Below are 17,987 nucleotides of genomic sequence, written 5' to 3'. Positions count from 1 at the left end.
TATGTGTCTGCGTTCAGTGTGGTTATAATAAAGTTACAGCTGATGCCACATCAGCTACAAATCAGAGGGCCTCTCAAAGGTGTGTGTGTGTGTGTGTGTTAAAAAGAGAGGAACATAAAGAATTCACACAGGCATTGAGGTAACTCACTGAAACCATGACCCAGATGTGGCTCCTACTTACTGTCAAAGTCAACATTTTCTGGCAGCATTGTGCCTATTAGAACAGAAACATTTCCAGCCCGGGGGGGGGGGGGGGGGGGGTCCTTGCAAAAAAAAAAAAATATATATATATAGTAGGCTGATCTTATTACAAATTATACTATATACCAACAAATATCACAGCAAAAAAAAACAAAACGCAAAAAAGCCTATATTACATATCTATTATATAACCTCTATTATATTTATTATAGGGGATTAAAAGTGCCGTAAAGCACGATAAGGTTATGAAAGTGATCCAGTCTCCTGTGTGTAGGCGGCTGCTGTCGGGGACAGGGATGAGAGGCGGAGCTGAGGAGGCAGCGATTATTCATCCAAAATGAAAAGCGCCACCATTTTTAGTCATTTTGGCCAAACATGGGAATTTAGAAATACTAGTGGAGGTAGTTCATAGTCCGACAGTTTCCATGCAGTGTTTCTCATGCAGTGTTTCTCATGCAGTGTGTCACTGACCCGCTGGACAGCAGCCTATCGGTTTAGCTGCTGATTACAGGGAAGGTAGTTGGGTAAATTGCGCACATTCACCCCGTGGCTACTTGGACGAGCGGATAAATCGCAAAACAATGGTTTCAACGAGGGCGCAAAGTCCAGGATTGTAATCTGGATTATTTTTACCGACAGTGTGGCGCCACATTTCTCAGTTTCAATGTGGTCTAGACGTTAAGATGCGTCTTGGAAACGCGCTGGCATTTGTTGTCGTCTTGATGTGTCCAGTGCGGCTTTTGACTGCCGTGGAAAACACAAGATGCCAGGTGAGTTGGAGCCTGTTGCTCGTGAAGTTTTATAGTGAAGTCTTATTCTACATAACCCACATATAGGCCTAGTGTGTCTGTGGAACTCAGTAGTTACTTTATAGCGACCTTTTCAATTTAACCTCACATGCCATCAATTTAATGTTTGGCGTGATGTTTGTATAGCGTAAAATCTGTTAGCATAGTTCTTTTTTACTTTCTTTTTTATAAAGGTTTCTAGCCAAATAGAAAAAAAAAAAAGTTAAACCCCAAATATAAATATAAAGTACTGAATGGCAGCTTTTTCCCCCTTTTTTGTGCTAAATAGCTGTAGGCTATCCATATGCTGTTATATTGGAATTGAGTAAGTTTAGTGAATTCTTGATATTTCCTTCATAGTGACCCTCATCTTTCTCTTCCCTTCACTTTAGATGCGAAATCAAAGTGGTAAGTTTTTAAACTGGTATCATGTCTTATTAATTGTTCTCAAATAGCAGCATGGGCCCTGATAATGAAGATGATGATGAGCTGTAGTTTCTAGACTCAGAAAGCATGGACCTTCAGGACTTTCTTATGGTGGCAGTATATCACATTAATGTCACATCGTTTAGTGAATAAAGCATGTTATTGTACTAATGATCCTCTCTGTTTGACCAGATTACATGGGGGGTCATTGCCCTCTGAAACTGTCCCCAGTCCAGCCCACTGAGTCTGGGGAACCGTACTCTGAATGCATCAGTGTGCATGTTTGGATGAGAGCTGATGGTATGGAGTCAAACCAAAAATACACCGTCCGTCCTTTTATCTTGAACACATGCAACCGTCCAGCCATTTTATCCATTTTCAAAACTATCATTGTTGCATTTCTGACAAATGCTGATAAGCATAACAGTCACACTGTTTTCTTCTAGATTTCCATAGCGACCCGAAGATTGAAATCCTCTCATCAGTGAGATTGACGATTAGACCCAAAAAGTCAAGAAAACCAAAGGTTGGGCCTGTTCTTTCTGTACTTTCCCTGCACTCTGTGATTATGACAAATGTGAACTGAGAGTCTTGTTCTAGGGGAAAACTTTAGTCACCATCGCTGTCTTTCTCTCCGTCTCCAACTCTGTGTTTCTTAGGGGAGCGTGAGAGGGGGAAGTCGAGGGGAAATCAATGTCAGGTGTTCTCCACACATCAATAAGAGTTTTACCCTGGTAAGATTCATTTTCTAGATTCAGATTCGTGAGCCTCATGGTGATGATGATGATGCTGATGATGTTTTGTTTTGTTTTGTTTTTGCAGTGGGAGCTGGTGCATGATTGTGTCATGGCTGAAGCACAAAGTGTTGTACATGTCTCTTTCAGCACCACGTCAACAAACTGCAGCTACAGTTACACAGTGCCAGGTAGTGAAATTTGGATTTCTGCCACCACTCGTCTTTCCTCACCTTTTGGATCTCATCTTTCCTTTCCACCGCCTGCAGCGCCTCTTTAATCTCCCAGGTCTCCCTGCCTTTGTCAGACTTTCTCCCTCCCTCCATCGTCATCAGACCGCACAGCACGCAGGCATCATAAGTGTCTTGTGCGATAAGTCCTATTAGGCAAAACTAGATTTCACCTCCGAGCTATGATGTTGTCCTCATATCCTGTGGCTGTGTTGTTTGTGTGACTTAGATCCAGTCCCAGAATTTCATCTGTCTGTGGATCAGCGGTCTAGATCCATCAATGTCACAGTGGAACCCGGAGCCAAAGTGTACACCAGATTGTGTTACCAAAAGAATCCGGAAGAATGCATCGACCAGTCGCCTTCCACCAGAATTACTGTAAGTGTTACATAATAATATACACTCATTTTTGTACACAAAAGAAAGCGAGAATGTTTTTTTCTTACATCTGTGCGTTTTTTTTTAAAGATTGATCCATCTCAGTCTCGGTCAGCCATTCTCAACATCCGTTACCTGCTGCCCTGTGTCTGCGTGCAGGTAATCTCTACTCAAAATTAGCCAAAATTCTCAATTATTTAATAGCATAGATCCTTTCAGTGTGTCAGCCTGTTTTCCTTTGGAGACCTGCCTTTACATGTCTTGTCTGCATGCACAGGTATATTACACCTACCGAGACGCCCGGAGAGTTACTAAGTGCCCATTTAAAAATAAATCCCTTGGAGGTGAGATGATTCATGTCTTATCTGAGATCGTTTAATTGAAAAAACCTTTCTTGAAGGGACAGCTCATCAGAAAAGTTTAGCTTTGTTGCCATTGTTTTGTGATTGGTAACTATGAGATCCATGGTGAGTCAGAAATACAAATCAGTATGTGGCCTATCATCTATTGGGTGGAGTCTACTCTCACAGTCTGTCACAGTCTCTCTTTTGCAAAACAAGAAAACAAAATGTCTTTCTCATGCTACTTTGTAGATGTTGTTACAATTTGTAGCCCTTTACTTACTGTATATGTCATTAGTTACTGTGTTCATTTGCAACACAAATCAGATTTGGACACCAGAATCCACCAATATAAACAATCATCAATTATATTTTCATCCATTATTGCTTTTATCCCTTAGAAGACATCACTACTACTACTACTACTACTATCATATAACTTACAATAGTGTGATACTGTTTACTTTGATGTATACTAGGATTGATGTGGGTAAACTGAATTTAGGTGGGTTTACCCTCCGCTACATCCCTGGATGTAGCGGAGGGTATTAGTGTCCAGCAATTCTTCAATGTACTGTGTGTGTGTGTGTGTGTGTGTGTGTGTGTGTGTGTTTGCACATGCAGTGGTCAGAGATGTGTGGCTCTCCAGTGAAGTCACGCTGTTTGAGTCCAGTGTGGCCTGGAGCTCAGAGTGTCCCGCCAGCTACCTGAAGCCCTCTGCCTCCCTCTGCTGGAGACAAGACACACACATCTGCACACCTGTACTCAACTCAACACTAGAGGAGAGAGAGGACAGACAATACCTGGTAAGTGTGGCAGGACTGGCGATGGTAGTGGTGATGATGATGATGGATGAATAACTAAAATGAATAAACCTTTTCAAAACCCCCCACTCTCTCCCTAACAGAAATATAACACATCTACCGTGGACAGACACCCTCAGATGTGTGTGCAGGTGAGAACCAGCCAGATGTGTGTGTGTATGTGTGTGTGTGTGTGTTCAATTGACTATTGTCTCCCAGTTGCAGATGCTCATCTTTGTGTTTCATCTTTGTAGTTCTCTCTACAAGACAGCCATCACATCTCTTGCCCCTTCCAGTCCGGTGAGTCTACAAGGGAACAAATCTTTAAAATCTGTCAAAATCCTGTATTTGTTCTGCTTATATAACAGTCCTAGGTTTAACTCTATCACTCTCCTTCTCTCCCCCCAACACCCACTCTCTCTCCTTGTCCTCCACAGATATGTCTTCATGGGAGGCGCACATTGGACCTGGTTGGCAGAGTGTGTTTGTGTATCTCACCTCTTCTGTCCCGGCAAAGTTCTCGGCTCAACTCTGTGTCCTGAACGAGAGGGGATGTACATCCAGAGGGCATGTTCACTCAGTAAGAACGGTAAGTGTGTGTGTGTGTGTGAGGGAGAGGGAGAGAGAGAGAGAGAGAGAGAGAGAGAGAGGAGGAATGGGCAGAAAAAGAGTGTTCAACCTTACGAGTGTGTGACTGCTATGATATGTTTTACAGGAAGGGAATACTGTTGAGACGCAGATGAATGTGCCTCTTCATTTCCCCGCTGAGCAGCTGTGTGTGCAGGTAAAGAGCGCGTCGTAACCCCGTGCATGGCTGAGAAATGCCTTTCTGGCAATTGTGCCTTTCTTTCTCTCTCTTCTCAGTCTTCTAATGTGGCTTTCTGTAGGTGTGGCAGTCAGATCCTGCTCTGCATGGGAAAAGAATTCTGTGTCCTGACTGTGAGTTTACTCAAGATACATACACACACACATGCGCACACACACACGAGTGTGCCCACACGTGTCCACAGTCGTAAACATACATGAACACTCCTACTAAGTAAATACATCTATCCCTTTTCTGTTTTCCTACAGACACACACAGGAGATGTGGTATGCTTGCTGTGGCAGCCTTGGTATTTGTGGTTGTTGTGACTGTGCTGGGAATCCTCATACACCACCTGACCAAGAAAGGAGCTCCAGGTCAGTTCAATTGCCTCTTCAAAAATGAGTTTATGGTAGTGAAATAGTAACCCTTGTTTTTGACATTTTGACATCTCATTTAACATTGTTATTATCTCTTGGTATGCTTGTATGGTTCCATTTTCAGCTTACTAATAACATTAATTCTACTATTGTCTAGCAACTTTTCGTACAATTTCTGTGCTATACTAACAACTCCAAAGGGAAAGTTGAAATTCAGCAAACAAATCATAAATTACCAAAATATCAAGAATAAAAAAAAATGTCCCCTCTTATTTTTTTTTCTTGTCTACTTTCTTTGCCCATCCTCCCCTACCTGTAGGTTGGCTGTGTATCCAGAAACCAGTGCTGCTGGTGTGCTCATCAGAGCAGTCTGCCCACGTGTCTGCTGTGTGCGCGCTGGCCTCCATCCTGCAGGGGGAGCTGTGTGCCTCGGTGCGCATGGCTCTGTGGGCCCAGAGCTCACAAAGGCAGGCTGGGGCCGGAGTGGCAGATCTGGGCCCACTTCCCTGGCTGTATGGACAATGGGAAGCGGTGCGTAAGGCACAAGGAAAGGTGCTGATCATTTGGAGTCCTGAAGCCAAGAAGTCCTATGACAAGTGGAGAGAGGAAAGGGCAGAAATGGATAGGAGTGACAGAAAGAAAGAAGAAAACAGCAAAGCAGAGGTGAGACATGAGGAAATAAGAGTAGAGATGGAGAAGGATTTGAAAGTAAAAGAAAAACGAGGAAAGTGTAGAAAAGAGAAAGCTGCTGGGAAAGAAGATTCTGTTAAGTTATTTGATGATAAAGCCTGGGACCCCCAGAACGCGCCCTCTTCAGTGACGGGGCCGGTGTTCATGGCTGCCCTGTCCTGCCTACAGGGGGCGCTGCAGGAGTGCAAAGGTCATGGAGTTGCCTTCGTCTACTTCCAGGGCCTCGGCCACAGCAGGGACATCCCTAAGGACTTCAGAGGAGTCCCTCGATACTGCTTACCACAGGACTTTAGGGGTTTGATCCAGGAGCTGGGAGGGATGGCAAGAGGGACAAGAAGTGATAAATCTGGGTGGCGCTGCTGGCCCAGACTCCTGTCCAAAATACTGTCACTATGGTTGGCACGGCGACTGGCCCACAGACTAAGAACATGGCTTCCACAGACACAGACGCAAGGAAAGAAAATACAAGGGCCGAGGCTTAAATCATCACAGGAAATGATGTCAGAGAGGACACAGAGCAGGCTCAAGTTGCCACTGTCAGCCAATATGACAAGGCCAGTAACTGTGCAAGAGCAAGAGCCTCTTTACGGGTCGCCATGGAGACGAGAGGAGCTTGACTCTCAGGTTTCACCTACCTGACGGGGACAGACTTGTAACACGATGCAAGGGACATGGGGCCCGGTGTTACATAGTGGGCACTTCAGAGCCGCTCACTCAATAAGAACTATTCATTACTCTGCACCAGTATGTTAAAACGCCACCACTTGTTTTGCCTATTAAGAAAAGGTAAATAGTGATGTCTCCTGCATTTGGCCTCACACAGAGTCTCTTTATGTTGTGTTTTGACCACTGAAGCCATACACCTGCCTTATCTGTGTAAATATGCTAACCATTATGAAAAGCTGGTTGCAAATTGAACACAGCACTTTAGTTCATGAATGCCTTCAGTGTGTGGATGTGTTGTCCCAGCACAGGTGAACTGCGGTGCACAGTTATATCGAAACTCACCACCTTGCATAGGGCTTTTGTAACCAAAGTTTTATGCTGAACCAAAGCTTTCCTTGGATGTACAGTATTATTCTGCAGCAAGTGAGAAGACGGAGTTGGCAGTTGGCCATATCTTATGTTTGCAATTCTTACAGTTGCTCATATCTTGCAATTCAGTTTCAGCCTGTTATGTGTGATTTTGAACCAGTACCAGTCTACTGTAGTTCTCTTTAGTGGACTAGAGTCAGGCTACAGCAGTTCCAGTACACATATTCTGACACACTCTACCTCCTGTATGATTTTTATAGCACATATAACTGACATTTATCCAAGGTTATGAACAAAAAACAAGAAGACAGATTTTTTTTCTTTCACTTCTATCAATATTTCACTTTTTTACCCAGGCATATTGCAACTATTCATTCAGCTACCATTCTGCTCATAATGATATGATTATTGGTATCATAATAAGCAAGAAGTCTCGGTTCTCTGTGTCCCTACTGCATATCACAACTGTGGTTAACGTGTACCTCAGTGTCTGTGTGCCCACCCCCGCCTCGGAGAGAGTGAGCCAGTATTATTCAAATATCATCAACGGCAAATACACTGAACAACGGCTACCTCAAAAATCTCAGAGCATTAGAGCGGGAAAACCGTAATTGTGGTACTTTCCCCAAATTTTAATGCAGGAATCTCATTACTAAGTCCAACAGTAAACAATATGCAAAGCAAGTTTAAACTGTAAAGACGTTTACGAAGGTCAGGTGGGTGAGAAGATGTGGTTTGTCAACCAGACAACAATAAATCCACTGCCCCTTTACGAAATATTTGTTCAGTGTCACTGTATTCAGAATTTGTTCACATCATTTCCTACTTCACATTTTTTTTAAAAAGGCAATGAAGTGTTATATTATCAGCACACTGTTGGTATAAACTCTTTTGTATATATGTAAATTAAGTAATGCCTCATTAAAAAAACTTTTGTCTATAATTATTGAAAAGATTGATTGTGTTGGCAAGAAACATAACATTTCTGTGGAAGCAGCGAAACTGAATCTGGTTTGCGGCATTCAGATATCTTAAAATGTGCTTTGTCATAGCAGGTCCATTAGTGTGACAAACCTGCTGGACAGGATTGATCAGGAAGTGAACAGCTAGATGACATACCTGCTAGAACCCATTTCTGCGCCAACATCTCAAGTTCATCACACAAGAAATATTTTGGAGAGAAACAAAGGGAAAGGATTGCGTAATAAAGCAACCTCTTGAAACATGACAGGATGGGACTTTGATGCAAAACATGATGGAATAGCCAGGGTGTAGTGGAGGGTAAACCCACCTAAACCAAGTTTACACACAGTCTAGAGTTTACCCACGTTTTTAGACTGACATAAATCTTAATGATGTAAATTTATAGTGTAGATCATAGTAAGTATCAAACTGATGTAAGTTTATGCATAATAATACAGCCATAAGGGGGGATTTTTTCTGAAAATATAATAGATTTTTGTTTAGATTGGAGGTTTTGATGCCTTAGTTTACTCACCTTTTTATTTACAACTGGGAATTAGCTGTGTGCCATGTGCTGTGAAGAGCTGAACCACAGAGCTCAGGCTGTGCCAATAGCTGTTTGCCAGGTAGACCTATCACTCTTGCTCATGATGACAATAAAACAGTATATGTTTCAGATTAGTGATGTTTTTACATATTTATCGTTGATTCTCAAGCAAATGCGAGGCCCGTTGATGCACATACTCATGGACCGCAAACATAGCAGTTAGCCCAGGTGCCACAAAGAGCAGATAAGGAAGGATTCAAATTATGATCTCAGTAGTGGACTTGATTGACCTCCTTTAACTGTCATTCCATTCGGAGGACACTGGTTAATGATTAATCTTCGGAGCTCCAATTCAAAACAATCCAACAATACTTTCTTTAATGCTAACATTGGGTGGAAGGGTGGCCTGAGGTTAGAGAGACCATCCTGTAAACAGAAGGTCACAGGTTCAAATTCCTGCGACAGCCAGTAATGTGTCCGTCAACAGCTAAGTGTCCTTGAGCAATACACTGAACCCCTATCTACTCACCCACTGTAAACACCATAAGAGCTCCAGCTAAATGCCTAAAAGTGTTAAATGAAATGTTGGTGATGAACATAATGGTCCAAGCTCTTTTCAGTGTAATCTAATCTCCAACCCAGCGTTCTCAGTGAGAGGCTTTGACCTAGAAAATATCTGAACTGACCTGTATAATCATTAACAGCATGATATCACTCTTACACTCCACAGCAGCCAGAATCATTACGGATGTTGCCAAGCAGGCCTGACCTATTGTTATTACAGTCTGGATATCATATTGATTCATTGATTTATTGATTTATAGTGGAAGCTGAATGATTGAAGTAGAACCTCACTGCACATGTGTGGCTGGGCTTCTCCATCCCACCTGAGCAGGTAGCGCCGCGCCCCGCTCCGCCCCGCCCCCTCCCCTCCCCTCCCCGAGCTGTCAATCACTGATAAGGATGTGTGGAGCAAAATCCCAGGCTGCCACAGCGTCATTCCAGTAGGGCAAACCGGTCTGCCACGTGGGGTTGCCAGTAGCTAGCTGTGGAGAAAACAAGAGTGTCATGCTGTGCTGCTGTGTGGGACCAAAGATAAAAAGGCTTTCCTATTTGCGTTTCGGATGAGGGGAGTCTAGCCGGGGAAGAGACGCCAGAGGGAAAAGTCCCTGTGCCAGCCGCAGAGGCGCTCTCCAGGGAATGGCTCTCACGGTCCCTTGGGTGCCACGGGTCCCCTCTCTACTACTGCCGCTGCTGCCACTGCTGCACTTGTGGCTGTTCTCGTCGGCAAGTGCGCTGGAGATGATCGACCAGGCACCTCCACTAAGTTGCAGCGAGGTAACATGCCACCATTTTATTTTTTTTTAATTAATTTTTTATTATTATGTAGAAATCCTATAATAAGGAATGATGCTATAGAACTGTTATTCCTATAACTATTACTATTACCGCAAATCTATTACTGGCTGTAATATTCATGTATACTGACTTGTAGTGTGTCCACGGTACTCTATAGTGAGTTTATAGTGACCTTTTTGTACTTTTTTTTTTTTTTTTTTTTTCTAAGCCTTTAAAATAAATATAATATAGAAAAATAAAAATTGAAAAAATATATAGCGATTTTTCGTTAGGGTTGCATGTCTCAACTATATCATTCTGCGCTTCAAAACCATCGAAAATCATCACACAGGGTGCCGTTCAGATGATACAGACGAAGTTTAAATTGCTGGAGCTCTCTCTGTCCAAAATCAAATGTGCGGCCACCTCTCTCCGCTGCTTTGTGTGCATGGCTGTGATAAACAAACCAATACATGCAAACAGGAAAACTGAATACATGCATTCTTTTTTTTGCGGGGGAGAAATAGACAAGATAGAGAGAGAGACAGAGAGAGAGAGCGAGAGAGAGCGGGAGAGATCAGAGTTTAATGTCCATTACTAATTTACTATAGTGCCTGAGCATGACATCTAACTCCACTGCTCCATTTCCAAGGCTGTTGTGCCTCCTTGACTTTTCTCCAGATAGTGTTCTAGAGGTTGACAAGAGAGATTTTGCAGTTACACTCCACATTTCTGGCACCTGCTCACGGACATACCATGCTCATCCACATTCTTTCTCTCCCAAGGGTTTGACTGACTGCAGTGTGAGCTCAGGTAAGGTGAAATGATCAATACACGAGTGCAGCACCTCAGGTCATAATAATAACTTCATCATTAGGCTGAACATTGCATCAGTTGAAGTCATTTTGTCTAAACCTTGAACACTCCCCTCTCTTCAGCCTTTCTGTACGATGCTGTCCCTCCGGATCCAGAGGATACAGTGGATGTTAGAAGTGTGGAGCTTAAAGTCATTTTGTGCTGCTCAGACAGACAAGATTGCGAACCTTGCCTACAGATCTTCATCACAGTCCAAGGTAGCTGCCATCATTGTTCTTATGACTAACGCTATCAGGTGGTAATCAAATGCTTCGGCAAGTAGACGTTTCCTGCATTTTCATCACAGCCGTTTGGAGCTGTTTGACTTGTTCATACCTGGTTTTGACGGTGTGATCCTGGCAGTTGCTTTTTGAATGTCTGTGGTCGAGACTGACATTGATGGCTGTGTGTTGCCGCAGAAGTGGATAACGAGAAGGAAGTTTTTGAGGAGTCTGGTGACCACAGTGATGAGGATGAACACTCCATTAAAAAGCAAACGGCAGGGGGAAGTGGTCAATATGTGCTACCCAAGCCAAGAGGTATGAAATAATAAACTTCAAATTGAAAATCCACTCTGACACACACATATAAATACATACGCGGTCACACACATTGTATTCTGCAGATTCCTGTTTTGTACTAATCACTCAGTTTGCTCCGTCTGTGTTACAGCTTTGGTCAAAGTGTGTCACAGCTCCCCAGGCTCCATTGAACACTGCAAGGCACTCCTGTTTAGACCAAGCTACTCTGTGCCGGAGCAACAGCCCACACAAGAGGTAGCTTACTTTTCCTGTTTCCACTGAGCAGATGTGATGGGAATACCTCATGTAATACCCATTTTTGTTGTTAATAAATGAAGCCGCTCTACGAAAGCAGCCCTTCTGTGTTCCTATTCCTTGAACTGCTGGATAACTAGACTGCAGAATGTGTTTTCCTTTGTCTCGGTGTTTACTACTGTGTGGTATTCGGGGTATTTAGATTTAGGGTTCGGGTTCAGATTTAGGTTTAAGTTTACACTATGTATGTATTTCCTGCAGATGCGGCTGTTGTTGACAGAGAAAGTAAAGTTTGGCAGTCCTGTTGTGGTCCACGTTCATGCACATTCCCGTACAACCCACAACATCACAATCCCATCTTTACAAGAAGGTGAGATCAAGTACTATAATCCCTGCAGAATCACACTGAAATGCACACTACTTTTACAAAAAGTTTACTCCTCCCTCCCTTCTTTCAGTTTGCTCCCAGAACCTAACTGGTGCTGTAAAGGAGTGCGATGGTAAGAAATGTTTTGATATTAGGAATTGACATGGAACCTTTGTCTTGAATTGTATTAAGAGTAAACATGTACTGGAATAGTTGTGCAATTGCTGAGTCAGCAATCACAGGTATAATCTTCTCGCTCTTTGTTATTAATCCGTACACTTTTTTGGCACCTATCTACTCCTTCATACTTTGAGCTAGAAACTCCATTCAAACTTTAAAATGTTCAGCTTGTTTAGGACATGTGCGCTTGTATTCAACTTTTTGATATTTATTATACTTTTTAAACTATTCTACTTTTTTCCACTTTTTTTTAATAATGGGAGTCAATGGACGGAATGTTCAAACTCAGCACTTTTTGAACTCTAACTACTCGCTCATACTTTCAGCTAGAAACTTCATTCAAACTTCAAACTGTTCAAACTGTTCAACTGTTCAAACTGTTCCTGCATGTTCCAAACCTTTCTTCATACCTTTCTTCATACCTTTCATACCTTTCATATCTAGTCTTCATACCCTTCATACTCCTTCCACCTTTTACACATAAGCCTTCCTACATATTTTCTTACTTTTGTACTTGTTACTTACTATTATGACATTTTAGTACATTTCTAACATTATTACTTGTTCATTATTACTAGCTCCTTCACAGAAGTGTTTTAAACTGCCACATTTCTCACAGTTTTAACATTACATACACATATTATACTTTGCTTCAGCCGTTTCAGTTTGAACAGACGATCCACAGTCATGTTCAAACACACGCACACACACACACACACACACACACACACAGCTGCTGGTACGTATATAGTACCAGTACGTGTACCAGTATGTGCCAGTGCCAGTACGTGCATTGTCTGCCACACACACACACACACACACACACACACACACACTACACCTCGGTACACATCCACACACACACACACACACACACACACACACACACACACACACAGCTACTGGTGCGTATATAGTACCAGTATGTGTACCAGTATGTTCCAGTACCAGTACTTGTATAGTCTGCCACACACACTACACACCGGTGCACATCCACCTGCACGCACATACACACACACACACACACACACACACATACACAGACAGTTACTGGTACCAGTATGTGCCAGTGCCAGTGCGTGTATAGTCTGCCACACACACTACACATCAGTACACATCCACCTGCATACACACACACACACACACAAACACACACACACACACACACACACACACACACACACACAGCCACTGGTACATATATAGGACCATCAGCACCAGTATGTAGATGCAGTCAGTTGATGTTACCTATCCCTGTTTTACCAAGAGAGTGAGACAGCAACTGAAGAACAGGGAGAGAGTCAAGCAGATGAGACAGAGTCAACAAGTGGAGACAGACAGAAATATGTGACATAGATACAGTCATAGGATAAGAAAGAGGGAAAGAGGAGCGTGATAGACCAGTCACAGACAGCCAACAGAAAGGGTGAGCTGTACCCACACTAAACTGCACCAGTGTTTTTTACTGACACAGTTTGCACTCTCAGCAATCACATGCATTTTCTCCAGAAAATGCACCTTTCTAGTTAAGTGTGCTCTCCCAGGCTCTGCTTTTACCTCCTATTCATCTAGTCCAGCATCTACCATAATGTATGTTGTTGAGTATACACCAGCCAGTGCCAGTAAAAACAATGTTTGCATCACCATACTTTCAGATTGATGTAGTTGCTCAGTCATAATTGATTGATGTGAACCCATCTCAGCTCCCAGACTTCAAGCTGTGCCTGATCAAGAGAGAGATGTGGTCCTCCTCCAACTGGACAACCCCAACACCAGCCAAGAGGTGCTCATGTGCCAGATGTTTTGGAATGAGATTCCCGGAGAGGTTTTCGAATGGGTCAGTCAATGCTAAATGTATTCTAGCAGTCTATGGTGTTAGTCCAAATCAGTATTCTCTGTGTATAACATTGTGTTTTTTTTTTCCCTTTTTAGCACAAGGGCCAGAGAGAAATGATCATTTCATCAAATTCTGTTGCACCATGCCTGTGCTTCCAGGTAGCTGACTGCTGATTAACATGTTGACTGTAAGTGATAAGAGATCATCAAGCTGCATGCATTTTAGTGGAAATATAAAAGAACCTTTAATGGTTGGCAGGTATGGTGGAAGGGAAAGACACTTCGCACAGAATCCTGCCCCTTCAAAGAGCAACAAGGTAAGGAAAGTTCACTCATTTTCAGCCATACATCAAGATGGATTTGTAGAGGAAATATTACAGCAAAACAGAGCGCAGAAATGTTCCTTTTTTTTTCAGAAGCACTTGAAAGAATGCAGCACAATGTGTCTGTGTCCATGGTGGAGTCTCAGACGCGGGAGGGTGGCACGGTGCTGAGCTGGAACGTGACTGCCCCCTGCAGGCTGGAGGCAGAACTGTGGCTGTGTAAGAGAGACTCAGCAGGAGGCCGCTGTGAGGAGGTGACCGGCTCCAGACAGAGGATGCACAGCCAACAACATGCTGGCTGGAGAGCCTCACGTCACGGACACTGGGTAAAAACAACAAGGGGAAAACTAATTATTTTGCCCTCCCCATTTACATTTTACATTCCTCTACCTCTCTCCTTAGTTCTTATTTGTTCTCATTTGTTTTCCTACCACTTTTACATTTTACATTCCTCTTCGTCTCTTCTGAGTTCTTATTTATGTTTTGGTCTTTTCCTTGTACTTCTCTATTATTATCATTCTAGGGTCACAGGAATATTGTCAGGGCGCTGATGCTCTGTCCCCTCCACTTTTGGTTGCTTGTAATGTTGGTGATCTAGGAATTGAAGCTAATTTGAATGTTGCACTCATTCTAAGTTGTTCTGGATGAGTTCATGAGCTAAATGGCTAAAATGTAAAAAGCCCCAGACCCCATCCTAAAACAGGATTCACATGCATTTTCCCAATAATCTTGACCAGATTAGTCAAGATGTTTGAAGAAGTCTCTCGAGAAGCTGAAATCTGAGAGACTACTAATCTGTGACATTATCAAGTAACAATTTTGGAAGCTGCTCCATTGACAATGAATAGCAGAATGACTTATGCACACTGTGATACTACCCAGGATATGAGTACTTTCTCTGGTTCATAGTCTGTCAGCGCTATGATGAAATACAACTCAAACTAACATTCAATGAGTCCACAAAATCTGTGCAACATGCTGTTTATTTATTCTAAATTATAGTCCATGAATTCATCCAAAATTATTCCATGACCTCAGACATTATGGTAGAATGTGAACTGTCCAAGATCATCAGAATGACATAAGATGTGAATCCTGTTTAAAGGTGAATTTTCTGTTTCATGATGACCATTTTTTATTTATTTATTTATTTATTATTTACTTTCAGAAAAAGGGAGAGTTCATCAATGTGTCATCACACCCTTCATTTTGTGTTCAGGTGATGTCTCTCTCCGTGACTAATATATGAAATATAACCTTTTACATGCAATTATAAACATATTTTTAAATCAGTGCTTCCTACTCAAATTCCAGATAAAGGTACATGGGATGAACTCATACCTGGAGCCCCAATGTCCATTTGCAAGTAAGACTGTTAATTATTGTCCAGACTGATTAACTGCTTATTGTATTTATTTGGATTAAGTGGGTTCAGTGTGAACTCTTATCAACTAGCACCGGCTAGATGATAAGTAATGACAGATTGTTTTAAACTATTGTTTCCTGCGGTAACTGTAGCATGTGAGGTTGCTGAGGTTGTGATAAGCGTTGTCCATATACGATCCTCTGTGATGTATATTTTCTCTTTTCTTCTCCAGCACCTCGATGGAGGTGGAGCCTGCTACTCCTCCTCGGCTTGCTACTAATCTGTCTGGCCATACTGGGTGCCTATTTTGTACAGGGGGTCCTGAAAGGTCAGCTATCTATCTATCTCTCTCTCTCTCTCTCTCTCTCTCTCTCTCTCTCTCTCTAAAATATCAATGGATTACCGTAGCCAAATACCTGAATGTGTACTCTGTTTTCCATCCAGGCTATGTGTGGAGATGGTTGAAAGACGATGATGTAAAAGGTATAAAGCCTAAAATCCATTTCAGACCGGGCTGCTGCTCTTTCAAACATCCTCTTAATGCTGTTATTCATAACTTTTCATAGTTTCATTCAATACAATATCATGTTCTAGTGTTCTAGTCGGTTGCATATGTTTATATGACCCTCTCAATATATACTATATTATTGTTAATATTCTATATCTTCTTTTCTGTATCCCGTTACTGTCCACTACTGCAGTAGCCCATTTTTCCCCACGAGGATCATTAAAGTTTCATCTTGTCCTAAATTACATTTTGGGATTTTCTTAAAGTTTCTACAGGTTTTTCAGATTCTCCCTCTGTTTTCCAGGTGCTGTGGGCGGTGGTCACGTGGTGTTGCTGTACCCTCCAGATGGGGAGCAGGCTCTGCCGGGGATGATGTGCCGCCTGGGCTCGTCCCTCCAGGCTCTGGGCTTCAGCGTGTCACTGGACCTGTGGAGCCAGGCTGAGCTCAGCGTCCTGGGCCCTGTGCCGTGGCTCCACTCGCGGCTGGACCGGCTGCAAAGGCAGGGGGGCAAAGTGGTGCTAGTCCTAACCCAGGCAGCCTGGGCAAAGGCTGAGGAGTGGGGCTCCCGGGGCTGGGAGAGAGACACGCCCAGGGAGAGGAACAGGGACACGGAGGAGGAGGAGGCAGAAAAAAGCTGCCGTGCCTCCTCTCCCCATTTAGATGTTTTCAGTGCTTCGCTGAGCTGCATCCTGGCAGACTACTTACAAGGCCGCGCTGGCGAGCGTTTTATCTTGGTGCAGTTTGAGTCCCTGCCACCTGAGCCTCCAGACTGCTGCCGCCCGCTGCCAGAGCTTTTCCGCGGCCTTCACCTCTTCAGCCTCCCTTCCCAGAGTCTGGGATTTCTGACAGAACTGGCTGGAGGACGGCATGCGGGCACTGCGTCGGCCAGACGGAGGAGGGCAGGGGGGCTCAGGGTGGCGTCCCGAGCGCTGGCACGAGGACTGTCAGGCTTTACAGCGGGGTCGACTGTCTTACGCCTTGCAGGCTTGTCCCAGGATTGCGTTGGGGTAGGAGCAGAGGACTCTTGGGAAACGGTGCCCTTGCAGCCATGTCTCACCACGCCCCCCTCCAGCCCCGACACCTGCCCCAAGGGCAGTGGAATGGACTGGGTCTGAGAGCGAGAGGGTGAAGGAAGGCCAAGTGACACCTTTGGGCTGCCTAAACAAGCAGCTAATATAACTTAAAGTAATACTCTGTGATGTTTTCATGTACTGTAAATAAATATCCGTTTTGCTACTTTGTATCATTGATTGATATAACACAAAAATGATTCAGTGTATACACAGTTCATGAACGTGTTTACATTTGCTGTTCTAAACACCCGGTGGTGTTGGAGCTCTTTCCTGGGAAAAATCCTCTGCTGCACAGGAAGTGATGCATTTTACGTTTCCAACAGTTTGTTTTTAATAAATAGAAGAAGAACTGGATAGTTAGCATGAGCAGTGATAGCTGCCATGGCTGAACAGACAAACAAAAAGAGCAGTACCTACAGAAACTCAAACTTCACAAACAGAAAATCCAATGAAAAGATGTTACAGTACTGGTGACATGGTTTAGTTACAAAATGATCTCTGGGACATGTAGTAAAAAAACAGCACAGTGACCAAAGATGACGCCAAAATTACAACAACGACAAGCTTGCAGATTACAATTTTAAACAATTTCAATGGAGCAAATTGCATTCATCTGAAGCACCCAGTCATTCTCCATTAAAACACTCCTGAAACAACATTGTTTACTTAAGCTGGTTTTCAGTCTTAAACCATAGGCCTTTGTGTGTGTGTTTGACATACTTGCTGTAGTATTTAACATTTTAAAGATGCACAAGCATTACATGTGAAAGCTCTTAGAGGCAAAGGAAAAAAAGAATCCAAGGTGGATCAGGCATTTTCCTTTTTTATGAGTATATTCAATTGCTTTTGGGTCCAGACTGGGTGGCTCCTTTTTATATAGTGTTTGCCTTTAGCGGTTTAATTATAATATTGTGATTAAATAAATAATGTGTCATGAAACATGTCATCTCAAGGGATTTTTCATGCTTTTCTGAGCACAAACTATAGCAGTCATTTCTTATTCAATAAAAAAAACTGTAAGATTTACCAAAGAATGCAGAACA

At 43.0% G+C, this 17,987-nt stretch overlaps 2 protein-coding genes across 4 annotated transcripts; both read left to right on the top strand.

Moving 5' to 3' along the window:
• Positions 1-788: 788 nt before the first annotated feature.
• LOC139931127 (uncharacterized) lies at positions 789-7,743 on the top strand. Its single transcript, XM_071924539.2, has 17 exons — positions 789-971; positions 1,382-1,397; positions 1,608-1,715; positions 1,862-1,941; positions 2,075-2,149; positions 2,238-2,340; positions 2,609-2,757; positions 2,848-2,916; positions 3,035-3,101; positions 3,723-3,904; positions 4,006-4,053; positions 4,156-4,201; positions 4,339-4,490; positions 4,617-4,685; positions 4,789-4,840; positions 4,976-5,083; positions 5,406-7,743. Exons 1-17 carry the CDS (start codon positions 885-887, stop codon positions 6,413-6,415), a joined length of 2,421 nt encoding a protein of 806 aa, XP_071780640.2. The 5' UTR covers positions 789-884; the 3' UTR covers positions 6,416-7,743.
• Positions 7,744-9,335: 1,592 nt separating this feature from the next.
• Positions 9,336-17,107, top strand: LOC139931149 (interleukin-17 receptor C). 3 transcript variants are annotated; one of them, XM_071924573.2, is made up of 16 exons: positions 9,336-9,659; positions 10,445-10,472; positions 10,598-10,732; positions 10,934-11,053; positions 11,187-11,290; positions 11,552-11,660; positions 11,749-11,790; positions 13,541-13,620; positions 13,770-13,832; positions 13,933-13,990; positions 14,090-14,322; positions 15,165-15,215; positions 15,311-15,362; positions 15,595-15,690; positions 15,807-15,845; positions 16,175-17,107. In XM_071924573.2, exons 1-16 carry the CDS (start codon positions 9,522-9,524, stop codon positions 16,984-16,986), a joined length of 2,160 nt encoding a protein of 719 aa, XP_071780674.1. In that variant the 5' UTR covers positions 9,336-9,521; the 3' UTR covers positions 16,987-17,107. The 3 variants fall into 3 exon arrangements, with proteins under 3 accessions (XP_071780674.1, XP_071780672.1, XP_071780671.1); XM_071924571.2 differs by having other exon boundaries at positions 13,541-13,674; positions 14,093-14,322; XM_071924570.2 differs by having other exon boundaries at positions 13,541-13,674.
• Positions 17,108-17,987: the final 880 nt, after the last annotated feature.

Source organism: Centroberyx gerrardi, chromosome 14 (assembly GCF_048128805.1).
Source record: "Centroberyx gerrardi isolate f3 chromosome 14, fCenGer3.hap1.cur.20231027, whole genome shotgun sequence".
NCBI classification, from domain to species: domain Eukaryota; kingdom Metazoa; phylum Chordata; class Actinopteri; order Beryciformes; family Berycidae; genus Centroberyx; species Centroberyx gerrardi.
The sequence above is the reverse complement of the archived record's forward strand: the minus strand, read 5'-3'. Positions and strand labels throughout refer to the sequence as shown.

Bases quoted from the DNA above. Each gene is read 5' to 3' on its own strand.
- LOC139931127 (XM_071924539.2), top strand. From the start codon at position 885: ATGCGTCTTGGAAACGCGCTGGCATTTGTTGTCGTCTTGATGTGTCCA. The intron at 3,102-3,722 runs GTGAGATGATTC...TTGCACATGCAG, and splicing joins TAAAAATAAATCCCTTGGAG to TGGTCAGAGATGTGTGGCTC. The intron at 5,084-5,405 runs GTCAGTTCAATT...CCCTACCTGTAG, and splicing joins GACCAAGAAAGGAGCTCCAG to GTTGGCTGTGTATCCAGAAA.
- LOC139931149 (XM_071924570.2), top strand. From the start codon at position 9,522: ATGGCTCTCACGGTCCCTTGGGTGCCACGGGTCCCCTCTCTACTACTG. The intron at 10,733-10,933 runs GTAGCTGCCATC...GTGTTGCCGCAG, and splicing joins GATCTTCATCACAGTCCAAG to AAGTGGATAACGAGAAGGAA. The intron at 14,323-15,164 runs GTAAAAACAACA...ATTTACTTTCAG, and splicing joins CCTCACGTCACGGACACTGG to AAAAAGGGAGAGTTCATCAA.